This window comes from Pteropus alecto, unplaced genomic scaffold (assembly GCF_000325575.1).
Source record: "Pteropus alecto unplaced genomic scaffold, ASM32557v1 scaffold103, whole genome shotgun sequence".
NCBI lineage: Eukaryota > Metazoa > Chordata > Mammalia > Chiroptera > Pteropodidae > Pteropus > Pteropus alecto.
The window spans coordinates 1,530,020-1,547,387 of NW_006436288.1; the positions used below are offsets into that span (position 1 = coordinate 1,530,020).

At 41.4% G+C, this 17,368-nt stretch overlaps 1 protein-coding gene across 1 annotated transcript in view; it reads right to left on the reverse strand.

Moving 5' to 3' along the window:
* The window catches only part of GRIN2B (glutamate ionotropic receptor NMDA type subunit 2B), a 387,278-nt gene that overhangs the window by 42,160 nt on the left and 327,750 nt on the right, over positions 1-17,368 (reverse strand). The window contains exons 5-8 of the mRNA XM_006912640.1: positions 6,920-7,122; positions 5,969-6,140; positions 5,592-5,745; positions 1,387-1,512 (exon numbers count right to left, since the gene is read on the reverse strand). Of these exons, the coding sequence (XP_006912702.1) occupies positions 1,387-1,512; positions 5,592-5,745; positions 5,969-6,140; positions 6,920-7,122 (655 nt within the window). The remainder of the gene's footprint in view (positions 1-1,386; positions 1,513-5,591; positions 5,746-5,968; positions 6,141-6,919; positions 7,123-17,368) is intronic.

Here is a 17,368-nt window from a genome sequence, read left to right on the forward strand (position 1 = left end):
AAGAGTGCACACTAACTTTAGCTCTTGACATGGTCAACATAGATATATACTCGTGTGCTTCTCAGATGTTTCACTTGTTACGAATGCCCATCCAGATGGGGGGTAGGTCATGGCTTTTGGATGACCCTTTGGCACAGGCAGAAAACCCCTGACTACAGCATCCTCTGGAGACATCCAAATGTCCACCCATCATGCGCACATCAAATAAGAAGGTAGGTCTGCACCTGGAAATACTTCAGTACAGTGGTGCTTCACAGCCTGGACTGTGACATCAGCAGTTGTATGAGGGCAGCGTTTACAAAATGCTGCTGCCTGGCACCCCGGAGAGTCTTAGTGACTTGATGTGGGATGGAGTGGGTATTCTAATACACATCCGAGGTGGAAAACCACTATTCTGAAACATGCGATGGTCTAAGCCCCATTCTGGATCTGTTAGAAAATGAGATCCATGCACCTTTGTTTTTTAAATGCTCCAAAGATAATTCTTATGTGTAGCTGGGGTTAAGAATCTTTCCTCTTGGAGGCATAATTCCAGGATAAAGCTCACATTCTGAATGGGAGAAGATTCAGAAAAGGTGTAATATTTTCTAATCCTGGGGTTCTCAGGAAGTTTTAAAAGAGCTATGTATAAGGATCCCATAGCCCCCTTCAGAAATCTAAAAACTTTTTGTGAAGTCTCATAAATGCCTCTCTCTCCTCTCCTCTCCTCCCCCCTTCCTCTCTCTCTCTGTCTCTCTCTCTCTCTCTCTCTCTCACACACACACACACACACACACACACATCTCTGGACCTACCTAGTCAGGAAACTGGATGCCCCCAATAGTAGCTGTGGGTGAGAATTGTTAACCTCCTGGCCATTGTATTTCAATACCTAACTCCTATACTCCCTGGCTGAGGGATTGGAGCAGGACACATGCTTTGGAGTTGTTGTACCTCAGTGGTGACCCTTTGGCTGTAGAGAATTCTTTCAGCCACAATCACCCTGCTATACCCTAGGGCAGCCTATTTTTCCTTATTATTAACATATGGGCATTGTCTGCCTTGTTAGTCCATCTGACCAGATGGACGGCTCATAGCCTAAGGCTATCGAAATAGTTTCCTTTGACATGGTTATCCTACATGTATCTACTGCCAGCTTTCTCATTTTCCTAGGGGTAGAACTGGGTTTGAGGTCAGGCTTGAGCCAGGGAGGGGACATATAGATTCCAGCTAACATCTTAAATGGGATATTTCCAACAAGTCACCAAGTTTGTGACATAGAAAGCTGAGAGTTCATTTGCAAAAATGAATAAACTAATGAAGAGGCAGACAGCAAATAAGAAGTACAGAGATGCAAAACTGACGATTAGAAAAATGCAGAAATGCAATGAGCGTGGCTGGCTTTACCTCTGCCATCAGCGAGGCACCTGTTGTAACCCACAGGGCTGAAGTACTCAAAGACAAAGACGGCCACGGCTGAGACGATGAGCAGCATCACAAACATCATAACCCAGACGTCAGCACTGAAGGGCTCTGGGGAAGGAAGAAAAAAAAATCAATGCCCAGGATTAAAACAGAGAACAAACAGATTCTGATTAATTCACAAATTCATTCATGCAACTTGTATTTTTTTGGAAACAAACTATAAGTGCATACGTTCCTTTACCCAGCCACGGCCTGGGTTGGGGAGGAGTGAGATGCTGTGCCTGAGCATCTCCGTTCCCCTGATGGACGTGTCAAGGTTTATTTTCCATCAAACACATGAGAAGAACAGCCTCTTGACTGCGGACTTTTGAGATTGTAGATAGTTTCTGCCATTGGACCAGTATCTGGGTCTTTTGGTAAATGGTGTAACTGGAAGAAGTACTAGCGATGGAGTAAATGAATCATACTGGACTGGCTCTTGGTTTATGTTCTCATTTATATGGCCACACCACACTGTGGAGACCTGGAAAAGCTTTCACCAATGCTTCTGAGCCTTGTAGCCAAATTCATTCTCAACAGATTTAGTAACTATTTCAAGCTTGAATTAGTTCAGTAATAATTACATACAATGAATAACTCCTTTGCTTCTTCCCCTCGCTTCTCTTAAAATTTTCAGCCTCGGTTTATTTTTTCGACCTATTTTGATGTATATATATATTAGTCATCATTAGGGATGAGAATATAAGTCAATGTTAACAAAAATCCATCCACATTGAATATCAGTATCTACAACAGCGGAATTTAGCGGATGACAAGAGAACATGTTTCAGCTGTAATTAACCAAAAAACTATAAGCTAGTCCCTATCACTATGTGGCACGGTTGATGGGACAAGACCAGGCAGGAGAGCAAGAACGTTCTACACAGGCTTTCTTTAATTTATTTAATCATTTTTACTGAATCCCTTCCAGCTTATCTAAATCTCTCTGTCTTAGATGTGTCCAGAAATTGAACACTGTATCCCAGAAGCCATCTCTCTGAAGGTCTATAAAAAGGGACAACGGCTATTCTGTCCCATGATACAATGCTCCCTCAATTGTACCTCAAAATAGTTCTGGCCTTTTTAGCTGTCACATCACACTGTAAACTCATAACTAAATGAATTAATATGCTGATTTCTCCACTGTCCAAATCATTAATAGAGATGAAGCTGAAAAAGGGGAAAAATGGTTGAAAATTAGAAAATATATTGTTACTTGAAACCCACTTACTCTTGAACTCCTAAGGGAATTATAAAAGCCTGGTCACTTTATCAGTTTCCAAAGGACTTTGACAAGGTGCATACCAACTCTGAGATGCAAAACCTTTCAATGGCAGCCAGAGAAGTTAGAGTAGAAGATACAACTCAAAGCCTCTATACAGTGGTGGAGAGAACACCTCTCTCATTGGCTCTAACTGATTGCAATCACTTTTGTTTAAGAGTAGGGAATAACTGAGTAAAAGTATTTTCTCTATGCTTTCTCCCCAGCCCCCTTCATTAAGTCCAGGGAAACTTCCTATATACAACATATAAAAAACATTTGTATTAGTCTTTATAATGTAGAAAGTACTTTCCCCACATATTTTACATAATCCTTGTAATAGTCTTTCCATGATGGGCTTGCCATATCTATTTTACAGAGCAGTAAACTAAGACTCAGTACTTGACCTCAGTACTAGAGGTCAAGGTTCTTTCTAAGTTCATACTTTCTAAGAAAGTGGCAAGGCCTGGTTATGAACTGAGGTCCATTGAGGGCAAAAATCTGTGCCTTCCCATTGTATCATATCAAGTCTTAGTCTCTGACCACCATGGTGGTTCTGATTTGGGAGCTGGGTTCTTTTTTTTTTTTTAAGTTTATTGGGGTAACATTGGTTATACAATTATATAATTTTCAGGTGTACATTATAATTTGATATCTATATATTCTATTGTGTGATTACCACCAAAAGTCCAATTTCCTTCAGTTACTGTATATTTGATCCCCTTTACCCACTTCACCCTCCCCCTACTCCCCTACATTTGACTCCTTATCCCTGTCTACCTCTCCCCTCCTCCCTTTCCCCCTACCCTCTGGTAACCACTAGTCCATGTCCCTGAGTCTCTGTTTGTCCTCTTCATTTGTTGCTTTTAGGTTTATATCCCATATATAAGTGATATCATGTGATTTTCTACTTTTTCAGTCTGGCTTATTTTGCTTAGCATGATTATCTCAAGATCCATCCATGTTGTTGCAAATGGCAATATTTCATCTCTTCTTATGGCTGAGTAATAGTCCATTGTATATTTGTGCCACAGTTTCTTTAGCCATCTATCTATCGTAGGATACTTCAGTTGCTTTCATGTCCTGGCCACTATGAATAATGCTGCTATGAACATCGGTGTGCAAATATCTTTTTGGATATGGGTTTTCAAGTCTTTGGGGGTAAATACCCAGTAGTGGGATTGCTGGATCGTATGATAGATCAATTCTTAGTTTTTTGAGGAACCTCCATACTGTTTTCCATAGTGGCTGTACCAATTTGCAGTCCCACTAGCAGTGTATGAGGGTTCCTTTTTGGGAGCTGGGTTCTGAAATGCCCCAAGTATACTAGAACACAGATTCTGCAGGCAGCCCCATCTGGGCTGTAATCCTGGATCTGCCCATTACTAGCTGAGAGACTCTTGGAAAAATTGCTTAACCTAAGATTCAGTTCCCGTGCCATAAAATGGGTATAATAATAGCATCAATGAGATAATATAATCAAAGTTCGTGCAATAATGCCTAGCACATCATATAGCAGGTGTTCAACAAATGTTGGCTTTTCTTACCTCTGTAATGAACTAATTGCTCCTCCTCTACACACACACACACACACACACACACACACACACACACACACCCCTGTCTGTCATTTCTATGTCATTTAGGGCTATACCAATGTATTATTGGCTCTTTCAGTTTAGAAGTTAAGGTTAGTGCAATGCTGACAGGGTTAAGATTAGAATGTAGTTATATCTTAATGTTCCAATTATCCTTATAAACGAAAAAGCACATACAGTATAAAAAGCTGCTTTGAGGATTAATGCATATCCTGTGCACTATCTAATAACATTTAATATACAATTGGCAGGGCCAGAATTTGCTTCACTGTGAGTCATAAAGTTGGCTGAGAAACTTGAGTAATTTATAAAAAAGTTCTATGAAACCAATAACACCATTTTGTAGTATGTTAATTAAATAATGCCTCCCCTCCACCCCCCACCGACTGATAGAGCTTAAAGAAATGTTAGTCACTGTCTATTCCAATATCTTCATGAAAAAAAAAAAAAAGTTGATGTCCTTTAGAGAGACTGTGACTCGTCCAAGGGCTTACAGCTTGTTATGTCCAAAGCAGATTTCCTGTCTCCTAGCTCGGTGTTCTATTTTCAAGGTGACATTTTATTTTCTAACTCCTTGCTCTCACAGCCCCTGCAAAAAATATGGGGTATGAGCTCACAAAAGACCTCATCTAATTGAAATCTTGGTCTTATCTCACCCAGTCTTAGATCATATCTAAGGCTTTTGACATTTTGACACATAAGTGATACTGGAGAGTGGGGAAGTACTATATGGTTTGGGGAAGGATGGAGCTGGGTGGGAGAAAGAATCAGATCAGCTTTATCTGGCAAAGCCTCAGAAAATTCATGTGAAAACAGAAAAACTTTTTTTGGTAGTACTGAGCTCAATTCTTGAAGAAGTTTAAAATAATAGGTTTCTCAATGATATCCACAATTATAAATTATTAAGCAGGAAGCAGCTTCAAAGAGCAGCTAGTTGAAATGCCTTCTTCTATGGATGAGAAAACTGAGTCCCAGGATAAAGCAAATTGGCTCAAGTCTAATGATGAGTAAGTGGCAGGGATAGGACTAAAGTAGGACTCCCGATTACCAGTCCAGCACTGTTTTCTTATTAAGTATCATGCCTTCTTATTTTGGGGGGATGTTCTTCTATTTTCATGTTGGACAATAATCAGTTGTGAGGTCCCCCAAATGAAATCCCTGGCTGAGCTAAGCTCCTAGCAAACCGCCTCCTGGCTGAAAGAGCCTGGCCATGTGCTCCTTCACTGCTCCTCATTTTATCTACCTGTCCTTAGGTCCATTTCCTTCACACCTGCAAGCACATCACTTACCTAAGAAGGCAGAAGGTGAGACGGTCCCATTGCTGCGTGACACCATGACACTGATGCCAGTCTCTATGAAGGGCACAGAGAAGTCGACCACCTCGGATCGCTCTTCGTTGATGGTAAGTGACCCCACCGCCATGTAGGCCCTCTTCATGACCACCTGGCCAGAAAGAAGCAATGCTACAATTGGAACATTCAGGAAGGTGAGGGGCCTCTAAAAGGAACACACTCACAGCCCTACAATGGTTTTCTTTGCTTAGTGGGGACAGTACATTCTATCTATTAGTTTATATTTCTAAAATTTATAAAACGAGTGCTTTTTATACCAAATGAAAAACAAAATAAATGAAAAGTGGAAATGGTCCTTGATTCCTGACACTCACCTCTCCAATCATACCATTCCAGGTTCCATTGATTTTCTTTCCATGTTTGCCATTGGTAACCAGGTAAAGATCATAGGTGAACTTCACAGACTTAGAAATTTTCTTAAGGATGTCAATACAGAACCCCTTGCAGCATTTTTTGATATAACCTGGCTCCTCATCTGTTTTATTCCTAACCAGTTAAAGAAACAAAAAACAAAAGCAAGGCTTTATATAAGAAGCAAAATATTACCCTTTGCTTTTAAAACTCTAACTGCATTCACGGGTCAGCACAATTTAATCAGACCCAGGTAAGGGAATAAATCAGACCACAGAACTGCAATTCTCTCATTAGCTCATCACAGTAGACCAGGTTTTCTCATAATTTGTAATGCTCCTTTGAAGTATAATATACATCAGAAAAGTGTACACATACCTTAAGGGTTCAGTTGGGTAAATTTTCATATACTGAAATCACCCATTTAACCAGCACCTACATTCAGATACAGAAAAGCTACCAGCACCTTAGAGGCCTTTTGTTCTCCCTTTTGGGCACTTCCCGCTTTCATCAAAGAGAACCACTATCCCGACTTCTAACAGCACAGATTAATTTTATCTATTTCTAAAATGTTTCTAAATCTCAAAATTTCAGAACATGCTGGCCCAAGAAAAATATATTTCAACACCAGTGTGAACTTAAATCTCTCTCCATAAACATGAGGTCCTGGTCATTGAGACCACGCAAGACCAAGGAAACGTTGGCATAATTAGAAATTATCCCAGATCATGATGTGAACAGAACCAAACAACAGTCCACAAAGGCTGCCAGTAATTCTATTGCTCAATAGTAATGGAAAATGACATGGTGCCCAATTCATCCTATGCCCCAGGTCCCAGGCCAGCCAGGTGCTAACAGCTGGGTCAAATCTGACTATTCCATGCGACCCAAAGACACTGGGGAAGGTGTCATACTCAGTGACTATGCGTTTTTGGCAGGGGACTGTATTCCTCATGCAGGTTCCACTCAGAGGGTCCACACTTTCCACAATGACAAACGGGGCCTCTTCCAGCGTTACAATGCTCAGGTGGTCATCCTCTTGTTCTTCCGTCTCAGGACACATTCGGGGCCACACGTAGTACTTCATCTGCAGGGACTTGTCTTTCCACTTCCCCACCTGCACAAGGATAAACAAAAGACTCAGAAAACACTTTCGGAGACAAAGTAGCCTCTCCTAGCATCACCGAGGAAGCTGTTAACCAAAGGCCAACAGATGTGGGCACATACTAGAGAGAAGAATCCTTTTTAAACCATATGCTCCAAATGAGACTATTGTGTCCAAATCTAAGAAAGGTAATCCATTTACTCATCCACTTACAAAACATTAAAAGAGGACCTACTATGTGCTGAGTACCGTGCTAAGCCCTGTGGCCCACAGAAGCATCATTCTGCCTTTCATCGAGCTCACACTGAGTGAAGGAGTCAGAAAGGTAAACAAATGTTTACAGTGCTGTGTGGTAAGTGCTAAAATTGAAGCTTGTACCAAGTGCTGGGAGGATGCCAGTTTCCTGCTTTGTGTGGCTGTTGTTTTTTTCTACTTAACTGTAACAAGGAGCATGATAGTGAGAGCAGCAAATAGCTTTGGAAAGGTCAACAGAATGACTGAAGCAAATGAGCCAAAAGGATGTGTTTTAGCTTGTAACAGAGGTCCAGTGGGAAGCCATGTGGAGAACTGGGTAGATCTGAATTGGAAAAAAATGACAAGTCAGGATTAAAGAATATCGGAAACAGCTTGGCTGGAGAAGGGAGTGTGCTTGGGCTGGTGATGAACGCCACAAGTCAATGCAGATATGCACCTGCTGAGCTGGGTGGAGCCCCAGGATGAATCATATAGGTCTCTCTGTGAGTTGCCAAGTATGGCCACACAGGCTGTGTGCCCCAAAGTTACATCTACTGCAATATGAAAGGCAGGTGCCCGCCAGAATCATGCATGCGGCAGTCCCGCTGCCACTCATCAGGAGAAATGTGTGGGCTCCATTATCTTTTAGAAGAGCCATTCGTTCCTGTTTTTATCATAGAATCTGCATGACCTTGTTGGTGGGTTCTTGTTCTCATCCTGTCATTGAGTTTATTGAAGAGGGAAAACCTTTTGATTTTCTATAACCAAACATCTTCAATTATCACAAGGAATTATGGATTGCAAGCTCTTAAATTTTTCTAGTCTATAATTTCCTCTATGCAGCAATGCAAATTAGGTGCACAGGTAAGGCACTAGGACTGCAAAACTACTTAATGTATTAACTACATAAATCAATAAGAAGCAAAAAAGGGGCAGTACTTAATATATTTTCAAGCAGGCTCAGATTAATAGGCTTAGATTTCCATAGTCACACAAAATCAAAACTCCCTCCTTTGTTTCTGCTTTTGTCTACACTTAGCTTCTACCTAAGTGTATGTCCTTCCAACCTGTCTAGTATGTGCTGCCTACTTCTATGTCCCATTAGGCCTGCACAGCCATCACCCTTGTTTTCTTGTGCCACTATAAGCCAGGCAGTGGCTTGGTGTCCTGGGCTACCTTGCCTGGAATTAACTCTGATGCTAGCTCGTTTTCTTCCAACTGTGTAAACCATATTTCACTTCTGTGTTCAGAATTACACACTGACCCAAACACTTGCTTTCCTTTTCATGTATAGTCTCCTCCGTACTGTTGGTCTTCATTTTGGTACAAGTCTGTTTCTCCTCATATTGCTAAGACAACTTATTTCTAAAGCAGAAATGTTCACATATCTTCCTAGCCACGTGGAAATATGAATGTGAGGCTTGGGGAAGAGGCGACTCTGCCCTGAGGGTACACAATATTGGGTCACCTTCATCTCCAAGCAGTCTTATCAGTGGCCAGACTGATAGTATTTTCTGTGTGTTCAGTAATGTGAAAAGGGTTGGAATTCCTAAAGTACCTATTTTTTCCCCCCACTACTATTATTTCCTCCCAATGGTCCCTTTGGATATTTTCCTTTTAAATCCAAATTTATTCTCTTTCATCATTATTGCTAGTAGCCTAGCCCCGGTAGTCCAGTAGCCCATTCTGAGATTATTTCAGGCAACTTCAAACCTCACTTAAGGTTCCTCCTATGGTTTATTGTGGACACTGCTGCCAGGTGGCTCTTCCTAAAACATCACTTCATCGTATGATACCTATTCAAAGATTTCAACAACCTCCCACCACCCTCAGGATCATGTCCAAACTTCTCACCTAGACGTTCAAGGTCTGTGCATTGACCCTAATCTACCTCGATACAATAAGTTCACTATTTTGAAACATGAATCTTTTGTTCAAGTCAGAAAAGGAAGTCGTTGGTATTGGGAGCTAACACAGGTTTATCAGTAACAGGTTTCAACAAGTTGGCTGCATTTTCTTTTCTGTTAGACTTCCTATCCCTGTGAAACAAAAATGCTGCAGACATAGCATTTTGGCAAAGTTTTTCATGACACCCTGTGGACGAAATGGAATATAATATAGATTATTGTATACTTTGATAGATTTGAAAGGAGTTTAAGATCCGTATCCAAAATGAAAAAACAAGATTTTTAAAAATGAATCCATGCCAACATTGAAAGAGGTCTCTAGTGACACGTCAGGGAACTCTGTATAGTGTTTCAGAAAACAAAACAGAAGTCATGCTTACAGAACTGCAGATACAGGGCTAGACAGGATAGAGGATACACTGCATTGCAGAATCAAGGTTGGAAGCAATACGAATTAATTGGCGTAATAGATTGAACCAAATGGAATGAAATTTAACAGTATTTATAATTAAATGCTAGCATTTATATGTTCAAAAAGCAACTGTACAGTATTGAAGATACTTAAATTAACAGCAGACTACACAAGCTATTGCAATAGCAAATGGTATATTTATAGACTTATAGTGTCAAGCACAGAAGGGGCGAGGGGAGGACATGGATGACCTCACTCTGCTTTGTGTTCATCATACCACAGCTGGAAAACTATGTTCTGATCCTCTAATTCTATGATCAACTGATTTTTATTTGCTGTATCATTTTCATTTCCCCAACAATAATCTGTTCATGCAGTCCCCTCGAGCTTGCTGTTTCCCAACTTCCTGTCAAGCTAGCTGGATCATATCCTTGCTTCACTTGAATGCAATTCAACCAGCAACAACTGCACACCAATCTTGTGCCAGGCACTGGGCTATGTGCTAGAGATAATGATGCCGGGTAACATTTATTGAGGGCTTAATATGTGCTAGACACTGAACACATCTAGTAACCTCAATCGTCGCAGCAAACTTGCGAGATGGAGATGATTGTTCAATATCTCATTTTACAGATGAGAACAGAGGGGTTTGATGACTTGCTCACGGTCTTGTTAAGTGAGTAAAGTGCCAAGATTTGAAACTGCACAGTCTGGCTCTGGAGCCTGGGCTCCTACTCACCACAGGGTATGGTTTCTCTGGCAAGGAAGGAGTAAGACATGGTCCCTGTCCTCCAAGGACAGCCTAGTGGGGAAAGATACTCTCTATTGACAATAATATCAAGTTAGGCTTTGGTAATTACCCTAATTAAAGGTATATATGAACTACTCTGGGATTCAGAGTAGAAGTGATCATTTTATGAAGGGTCAGGGAACAACCTGACAGAAACCCTTACCTTTGAACTGGGCCTTGTAACGTAAGTGACAGCTCATCAGGTAAAAAGTACCTTATCCACAGAGGCAATAGCAACAGCAAAGTTGCAGATTCCTCCAGCTGCTCGATGGAAAGACCAAAGACAGTCTTTCATAGCCGAAAGGTACGACATTTGAAGAGAGATGGTCTAGCTTGGTTCTCCTCTTCCTTAAAGACCCGATCAGTCTAGCCAAACTCTGTTACTCTAAAGAGCCAACTGGATTGTACTCATTTCTTCCCATCTCGTTGGTGTCAGGTTGGCAGCTTGAAATTGGCCATGGGCACCGTGAAATTGGCCAACGCTACAAATCCTCTGTCCACCGCTGCCTCTGGTTGTTAAACATTCACCAGCTCGCCACTACCCACAATAATCAAATCATTATTTCATGCTGTTTCTACTTCTTTTTAACTTTCAGGTGTCTTATCTCTTAAATTCTAAACAAGCCCCTAAGAGTTTCTGTGATCTTAGACAAATTTCTAATACCCTCTGAGCCTCAGTTTCCATATCCATAAAATAAGGGAGTGATTTCTAAAGGGTCCTCCACATAATCTTGTGATCCTAGGATCTATTTAGGTCAGAGTTTATACTACATTCCATCTGATTACAGCCCAGTATAAAGATGTTCTTCATGGTTAATTCCTAAAGGGAGGGAAATATCTGATTTGTTAACACAAAAGACTAGCTTGTCATAAGGTCATGATTCTTTTTTATCGATTCTTCAAGCATTATGGCAGTGTGAAAGAAAGTTAACAAATTCCTTGAGGACTAAAAGGAGAAAAAGAATTGAAAAAAAAAATGCTACGAATGTGAGATTCACAATGCCAATACACCGTGACCAGGTTAAAGAACATGTTTAGTGACCTCGAATTAGTTACCTCAACTTCTTGATGGGGCAAGACAGTTAGAAATAACCGATCAACTAAAATCAAGTAAAATAGGGACTATTTATGCAGACAAATAAGGTATGTTTCAAGTAATTCTTCTTTTAAAGGGGAGAAAGTATAGTAAAAACATTATAAATGGGAAAATTTTTAAGAGTGATGAAGAATAGGAAATAGAGAAGGAGACCCCTGAGACACTAAAAGGAACAATCTTGGATGTTTTTCTAGGGCTTCTGAACTGGTATTGAGTATATAATATTGGAAATGCAGAGAGTAGTAGGAAATGAAGTTAACGGGAGCTTCTTTCAGAGAAAATCCAATGAAAAAACTGAATGAAGAATTTATAGTCATGATTAAAATATGATCAGAAAAAAGAAAAATTGTAAGAAATAATGAAGAAAACGCCTGTAAAGTGCTCTGAATTCCTTAGAGATACACACTAAACAAACATCATTACCACGGGCACATTTAACAACAACATCTGTCTATAAAAAATGCAGTTCTCCATCATACGAACATTTAAAGAGATCTCTTGAGGACTGAAATCATCTTTCTCAAGAGAAAAAAAAAATCTCTTGATTAGTTTTCTCAGAAAAACACAGAGTCATTTTAGGGTTTCTCGTTCGGTTCTCTCAGTACAAGCTGAACACCTGTTCAGCCGGGAATTTCTCCTCAGAAGGAAGTCAGTCTCACAGACCCACAACTTATTATTCCATAAGCCTCCCCTTATGAAAGTTCTAGAGAACCAATCTGTGGTGATTTGAGGCTTCAAAATCTTCTTTCTGCTAACAGATTTCCTCCATTATTAGCAGCGAAACTGGCACCAATTAGCACCTCGAAAAGGCTACCCATAAGGAAAGACCACAGGGAGTGTTCCTTCTGAAAATCCTCGAGTTTGTCCCTTCTGTGACTGTCTTGTCGTGGAGAAGGGAGAGGGGACCTGCGTGGCATGGCTGCTGTCAACGCTGCTGCAGTCCTTGCACAGATAGCAAAGGACATCAGTCTTCCCAAGCTGCCTCTCTCATCTGCACAGAAAGTAATTTTTTAAGATCCTGGAACAAAAGCACTCATTAGAGCCTCTTTAGGCGTCAAAGGTTATTTTTTTCAAAATTCAAAGCATTTTTGTTTCTTGCTTGAGATGACATCTGGGTCTAACGTTAAACTCTTGCTGCTTATATTAAGACTTTATCTGACTTTTAAAATGCAAAGTTTAAAACTACATGTAATTTCCCTGGGCAAACTGAAGGGACAGGCAGAGTCTCTACGAGGCAGCTCAAATAAGCATCTCATTCTATCCCAAAGAGGTGTCACATCAGACAGCTGACCCTGGCTGGCTGTGCGTTGGTGCTGCCTGTGGGGTGACCTGAGACTCCTTACAGAGCAGAAATCTGAGAACTGAAGGGCACTCTCTTTTCTTCTTCCCCCAATCTACATAACTTAGCTCTGAGGATTTTTAAAAGTCGAGTGTGAGATAGTACTTAATTTTGCTTAATTTTTATTTTTCCGTATCCATGCACCCTGCCCCATCCCCTTGTACAAGTGAAGATTGTGGTGTATAGCCATCCATTCTCTACATTCATACAAAATACATTGCATATATATGAAGGGGATATGTGTAAATGTGTTCGTACGCATATGTTTTTCCAAAATTGGATCATAATATATCCACGTCTCTGCAACTTGCTTTTCCCACTTAATTATACATCTTCCAATTCAACAGATGGCAGATTTAACTCCTTTTAATAGTTGCATAGTAGTCCATAATAATGAATGTGCCTCTATTTATTTAGTCATATGTCTATTCATAAAGAATTAGGACAGTGCTCCCAAAACTTAACCAAAATACATAATACATATCTTGGTACTTCCAAAGCATCAATTCCCAGTAATAAAAAAGCAGAATAAAAAGATATTTATGTTTTTAAATGTTCTTGATGTTGCCAGAATACTTTACCAAAGGTTTACAGCACCTGAAATTCCTACCAGTGAAGCAAGAGAGGGCTCCTTGCTCATATTCTTACTGGCAGTAGACTTTTATCACTATTAAACATTTGCCAATCTGAGGGATAAAAAATGGTATCGAATGGCTCTCATTTTCATCTCCTTGACTTGCAGTGAGCTAGAGCACCTTTGCACATCTGTTAGCCATTCAGACTTCCTCTTTTACCCTCTAGCCACATCCCTCACCCATTTGCTACCGAGTTGTTTGTCTTCCTTATCTATTGGCAGGGACCTCCTGGTGTAGCATGATAGTAACACGTTATCCGTCAAACCTGATTGAAACATTGTTCTCACTCTGAAATTTGCCTTCTGACTATTTTTGGTATTTTTTTATGCATAAAATCTTACTTTTACTTTTCTTTCTTTTGAAGTAGAGTGTGTCTTTTTATATAGAATGTTTGGTTTCCTACTTAAAAAATAAATCTACCTCACTCTCGAAGTGTTCTTCTTTGTTCTAACTTTTGCAGCGAGCTGTTCCTACACTGCATGTGACAGACATGCAGCTTTGCTTTCTGTGCCGTACAGCCTCCCCTCCATCAGCCCCTTCCATGTTTCTCAAATGCTCTGCGTCCTTCTCGGCCCTTCTCAGGCCTCATCGCTTCCATTATTCTGTCCCTGGTCACTGAGAAAAATCTCTATTTGATCTTCGGTAATAATTTTGTGGGTCAACTGCTCCCTTTGGCTATCATACTAAAATGTTATAGTTTGATATACAAATCCTGTCTCTGGATATCTTTAAGCACTCAAGGGCAGGCACTACATTATTTTACCTCTTTTTGTTCCTTATACTGGCTGGAACAAATGTGTTCTCAGTAATTATTGACTGATGTCACTGGAAGGGAAAATACATCAATACTCTCCACAAAGCCTCCACTAGATATCACTCGAGTGTTCTTTCAAGAAAAGGCCACCGGACGTAAAGGCTGCCCCATATACTGCCTCTCTTCGTTCTGTCTCTTCAGCCGTCTGGATGATGAAGTGGCCCTGGATGGACTCAGTTCCATGTGGACTGCTGTAAGTATAATGGTGCAATCTGCTGCACTGAATACATAACGAGGCCACTGGCACAGCCTGATGCTTCTTCTCCTAACCATTTGCATACTCAGTGACGTTTGAAAAATGGGTTGAAAATAATTTCCATATTCAAATTTGATCCATGACTGCCTTGGCCTCTTATTGCTTCGGCACTTAATAAACTGGAGACTGGTGGCTCTGGGCACATACACCCAAGGGAGGCCCATCCAGCTGTTTTTGCCTGGTACCTGTGTGACTCTCCCAGTGACACTGAGACACTGACTGTCATCTCAGGCCTCAGCTTCTATCCGTGGCTGACCCCTGCCTCTCCAAGAGAGCCTGGGGCTCCCTAGGGCCTGTGCATATCCCACTGCTGCTTCGGCCGTCACCCTCTGAGTGATCCCTGTTCTCCATTTGCTTCTCCCTATACATCGGCTCTGCAGAGCGAAGTGATGGGAAAGCGGCGAGCTGGAGTAGGATCTGGTGCTGGGAATGGAAGCTGCTGGTTCCCTCGGCACCAGAAAACAGTTGTGGTCACTTCGGGTAACACCACAAACAGAGGCGCGATGATATATATTAGAGTAATTGTAGCTATTATGGGCCAGGCCCCGGGCCAGGCACATGACTTAGAATTATGGTATTTCATTGCCACTAACTTCCAAATAGGTTATGCCTACGATACAGATGAAAAAAACTGAGGCTCATTGAGGAGCCAGAATTTTATCCCTGATATGTTTGCCTCTAAAAGCCCATGTTTCTTTCACCATGCCACGTTGCCAAGAGACTATTTCCGACCTCTTTATTCCTTACCTTACTGTGATCTGAAAGACGAGAGTCTGTTTCAGCCCTGTGGCCTCCCACCCTCAATTCAGCCTCCCAGAAGCTGCGATCGAGGACTGTGTCCAAAGGCTTCGTGGCAAGTGGCAACGAAGTCCATGTGGGAGCCAGACAGACAGGATGGTAGCAGGTGGCAGCAGGAGGCAGGGTGCTGACAAGCTATATGACCTTTGGTGAGTTATTTCCTCACTCTGTGACTGGCACATGTTAGTTTCATGCAAGTATGTGCTGTGTGCTATTTTTCGTCCTTCTCCCCCTCCTGTTTATTACTATTACTCCTGCTATTGAAAACATCAGTGCCATTGCTGTGTGCCTAACTTCCTCCCAGAAACAGTTTTTGCTTGAAAGTGGCAATGGGGAAATACTGAACAAACTCCAACACCTCACACTTTTAACTTACTTTGTTTCAAAGTGTCAGGGTAAACTCCATGCAATTCTTTCAGTTTGGGGTGATATTTTCATTCGGGTACAAACAAAAACAGAAATCATGAGAATAAAAATGCTGTGACCCTTCTAGATTAACAAAGGGCCCTGAACCCAGAGTCCCACTGAGCCAGGTGCTCTTTCTCCATAAACCCCTCCCTAAGGACAGGAAGGATGTTTCAGGAAGGGCGGCAAATCCTGCAGGACACAGCATTTCATAAATAGTTTGCTAAACAGGCTCAGAAAGGCTGAAAAGAGTCAACTCGTTTTCCTGAAGTATCTGATGCCTTCTACAAGGGTTCAAAACCTTCCAAGCCCATATCTCCATCCTTGGACACCAACCCTCTGAGTCCCATTGTGGGACCTAGAGGAGCTCAAGTACCGAGAGTCTACTTTCAAGTACTGAATTCTACTTTCTTTTCTTATCTACCTTCTTCCAAAAAATACTCCTCCTGTTGAATACCAAAACTGAGTCCTGAACCACCCTCTGGGACATGCGGGACCCAGGCAGGGAACCTCTTAAATTTAAATAGCACCAAGGCTAGTCCCACTTCCTCTGAATCAACTTCCTCCTATATCATAGGGCCGTAGATGTGTGTGCAACATGCTCAAGGATTTGGCTTGCTCCAGAACACATTTCAGCAGGGATGCTAAGGGACTGACTGACGGATGTGGGTGGGCACGAGGGATGCTGTCATCACCTGCTTTTGGGATCTGGGCCACAGGCTTTGGTCACTGACACTGCTATCATCAGGTTATCATCTCACTATTCTCTACCTTTATCCTCAAATGACAAGTTGTCAGGGTAGAGCAAAAGTGCATAATGTCTGACCATTCTGATTGTGACTTCCTGGGTTTGAGAGCTGGATTGGCAAGGTCTTCACTAGTATTTATGTATAAGCGTACAAATGTATGCATGCATGCGTGTATGCACATATGTATGTGTGTATGTATTCATTCATTCATTCATTCCACTACTTAATTCTAATTTTTCATATTAGTTAAGTGTATATACTTTAAAGTCAGAAAGTCCTAGTTTGAGTTCTGGCTTTGATTGCGTGTCTCTAGACAAGTTACTTACCGTTTTAAATTCTGTATTATGGATGGATGCCTACTGTTTTGTCTGTGAAACAACCATCCTCTGGCTGACCCCTCTAACTTACTCCCCACCCCTCTTTTCTTAGCTCAGTCTCTCCTTCTTTTGTGAGGTGCTCTGTTCTCAACTCCAGTCACATGGAGTTGTCATGTTAGTATACTCCTCAGTCCATCCTTTGATCCAGTTACAGCTGATGATTGAGGGGTGGGGCACCTGATTGGTTGTATCAAGTCCCTGGGACTTTTGGCCTTGGGACTAAAATGAATGTTAAGTCAGTCTCATTCCAGTAGCATAAGCTATAATTTGTAAAATTCAGAGGCTATAGGCAGCCATGTTTTGTACCCTCTGGAGAAAACTGGCCAATGGAGAGAGAGAAGAATGAAGCCAGTGGCCAGAAAAAATTATATACAAGTGACAGTGAGCAAGGTAAATAAGAGCATCAAATCCTGGCTCATAGCTATTCTAGAGGCTCAGCCGCATTC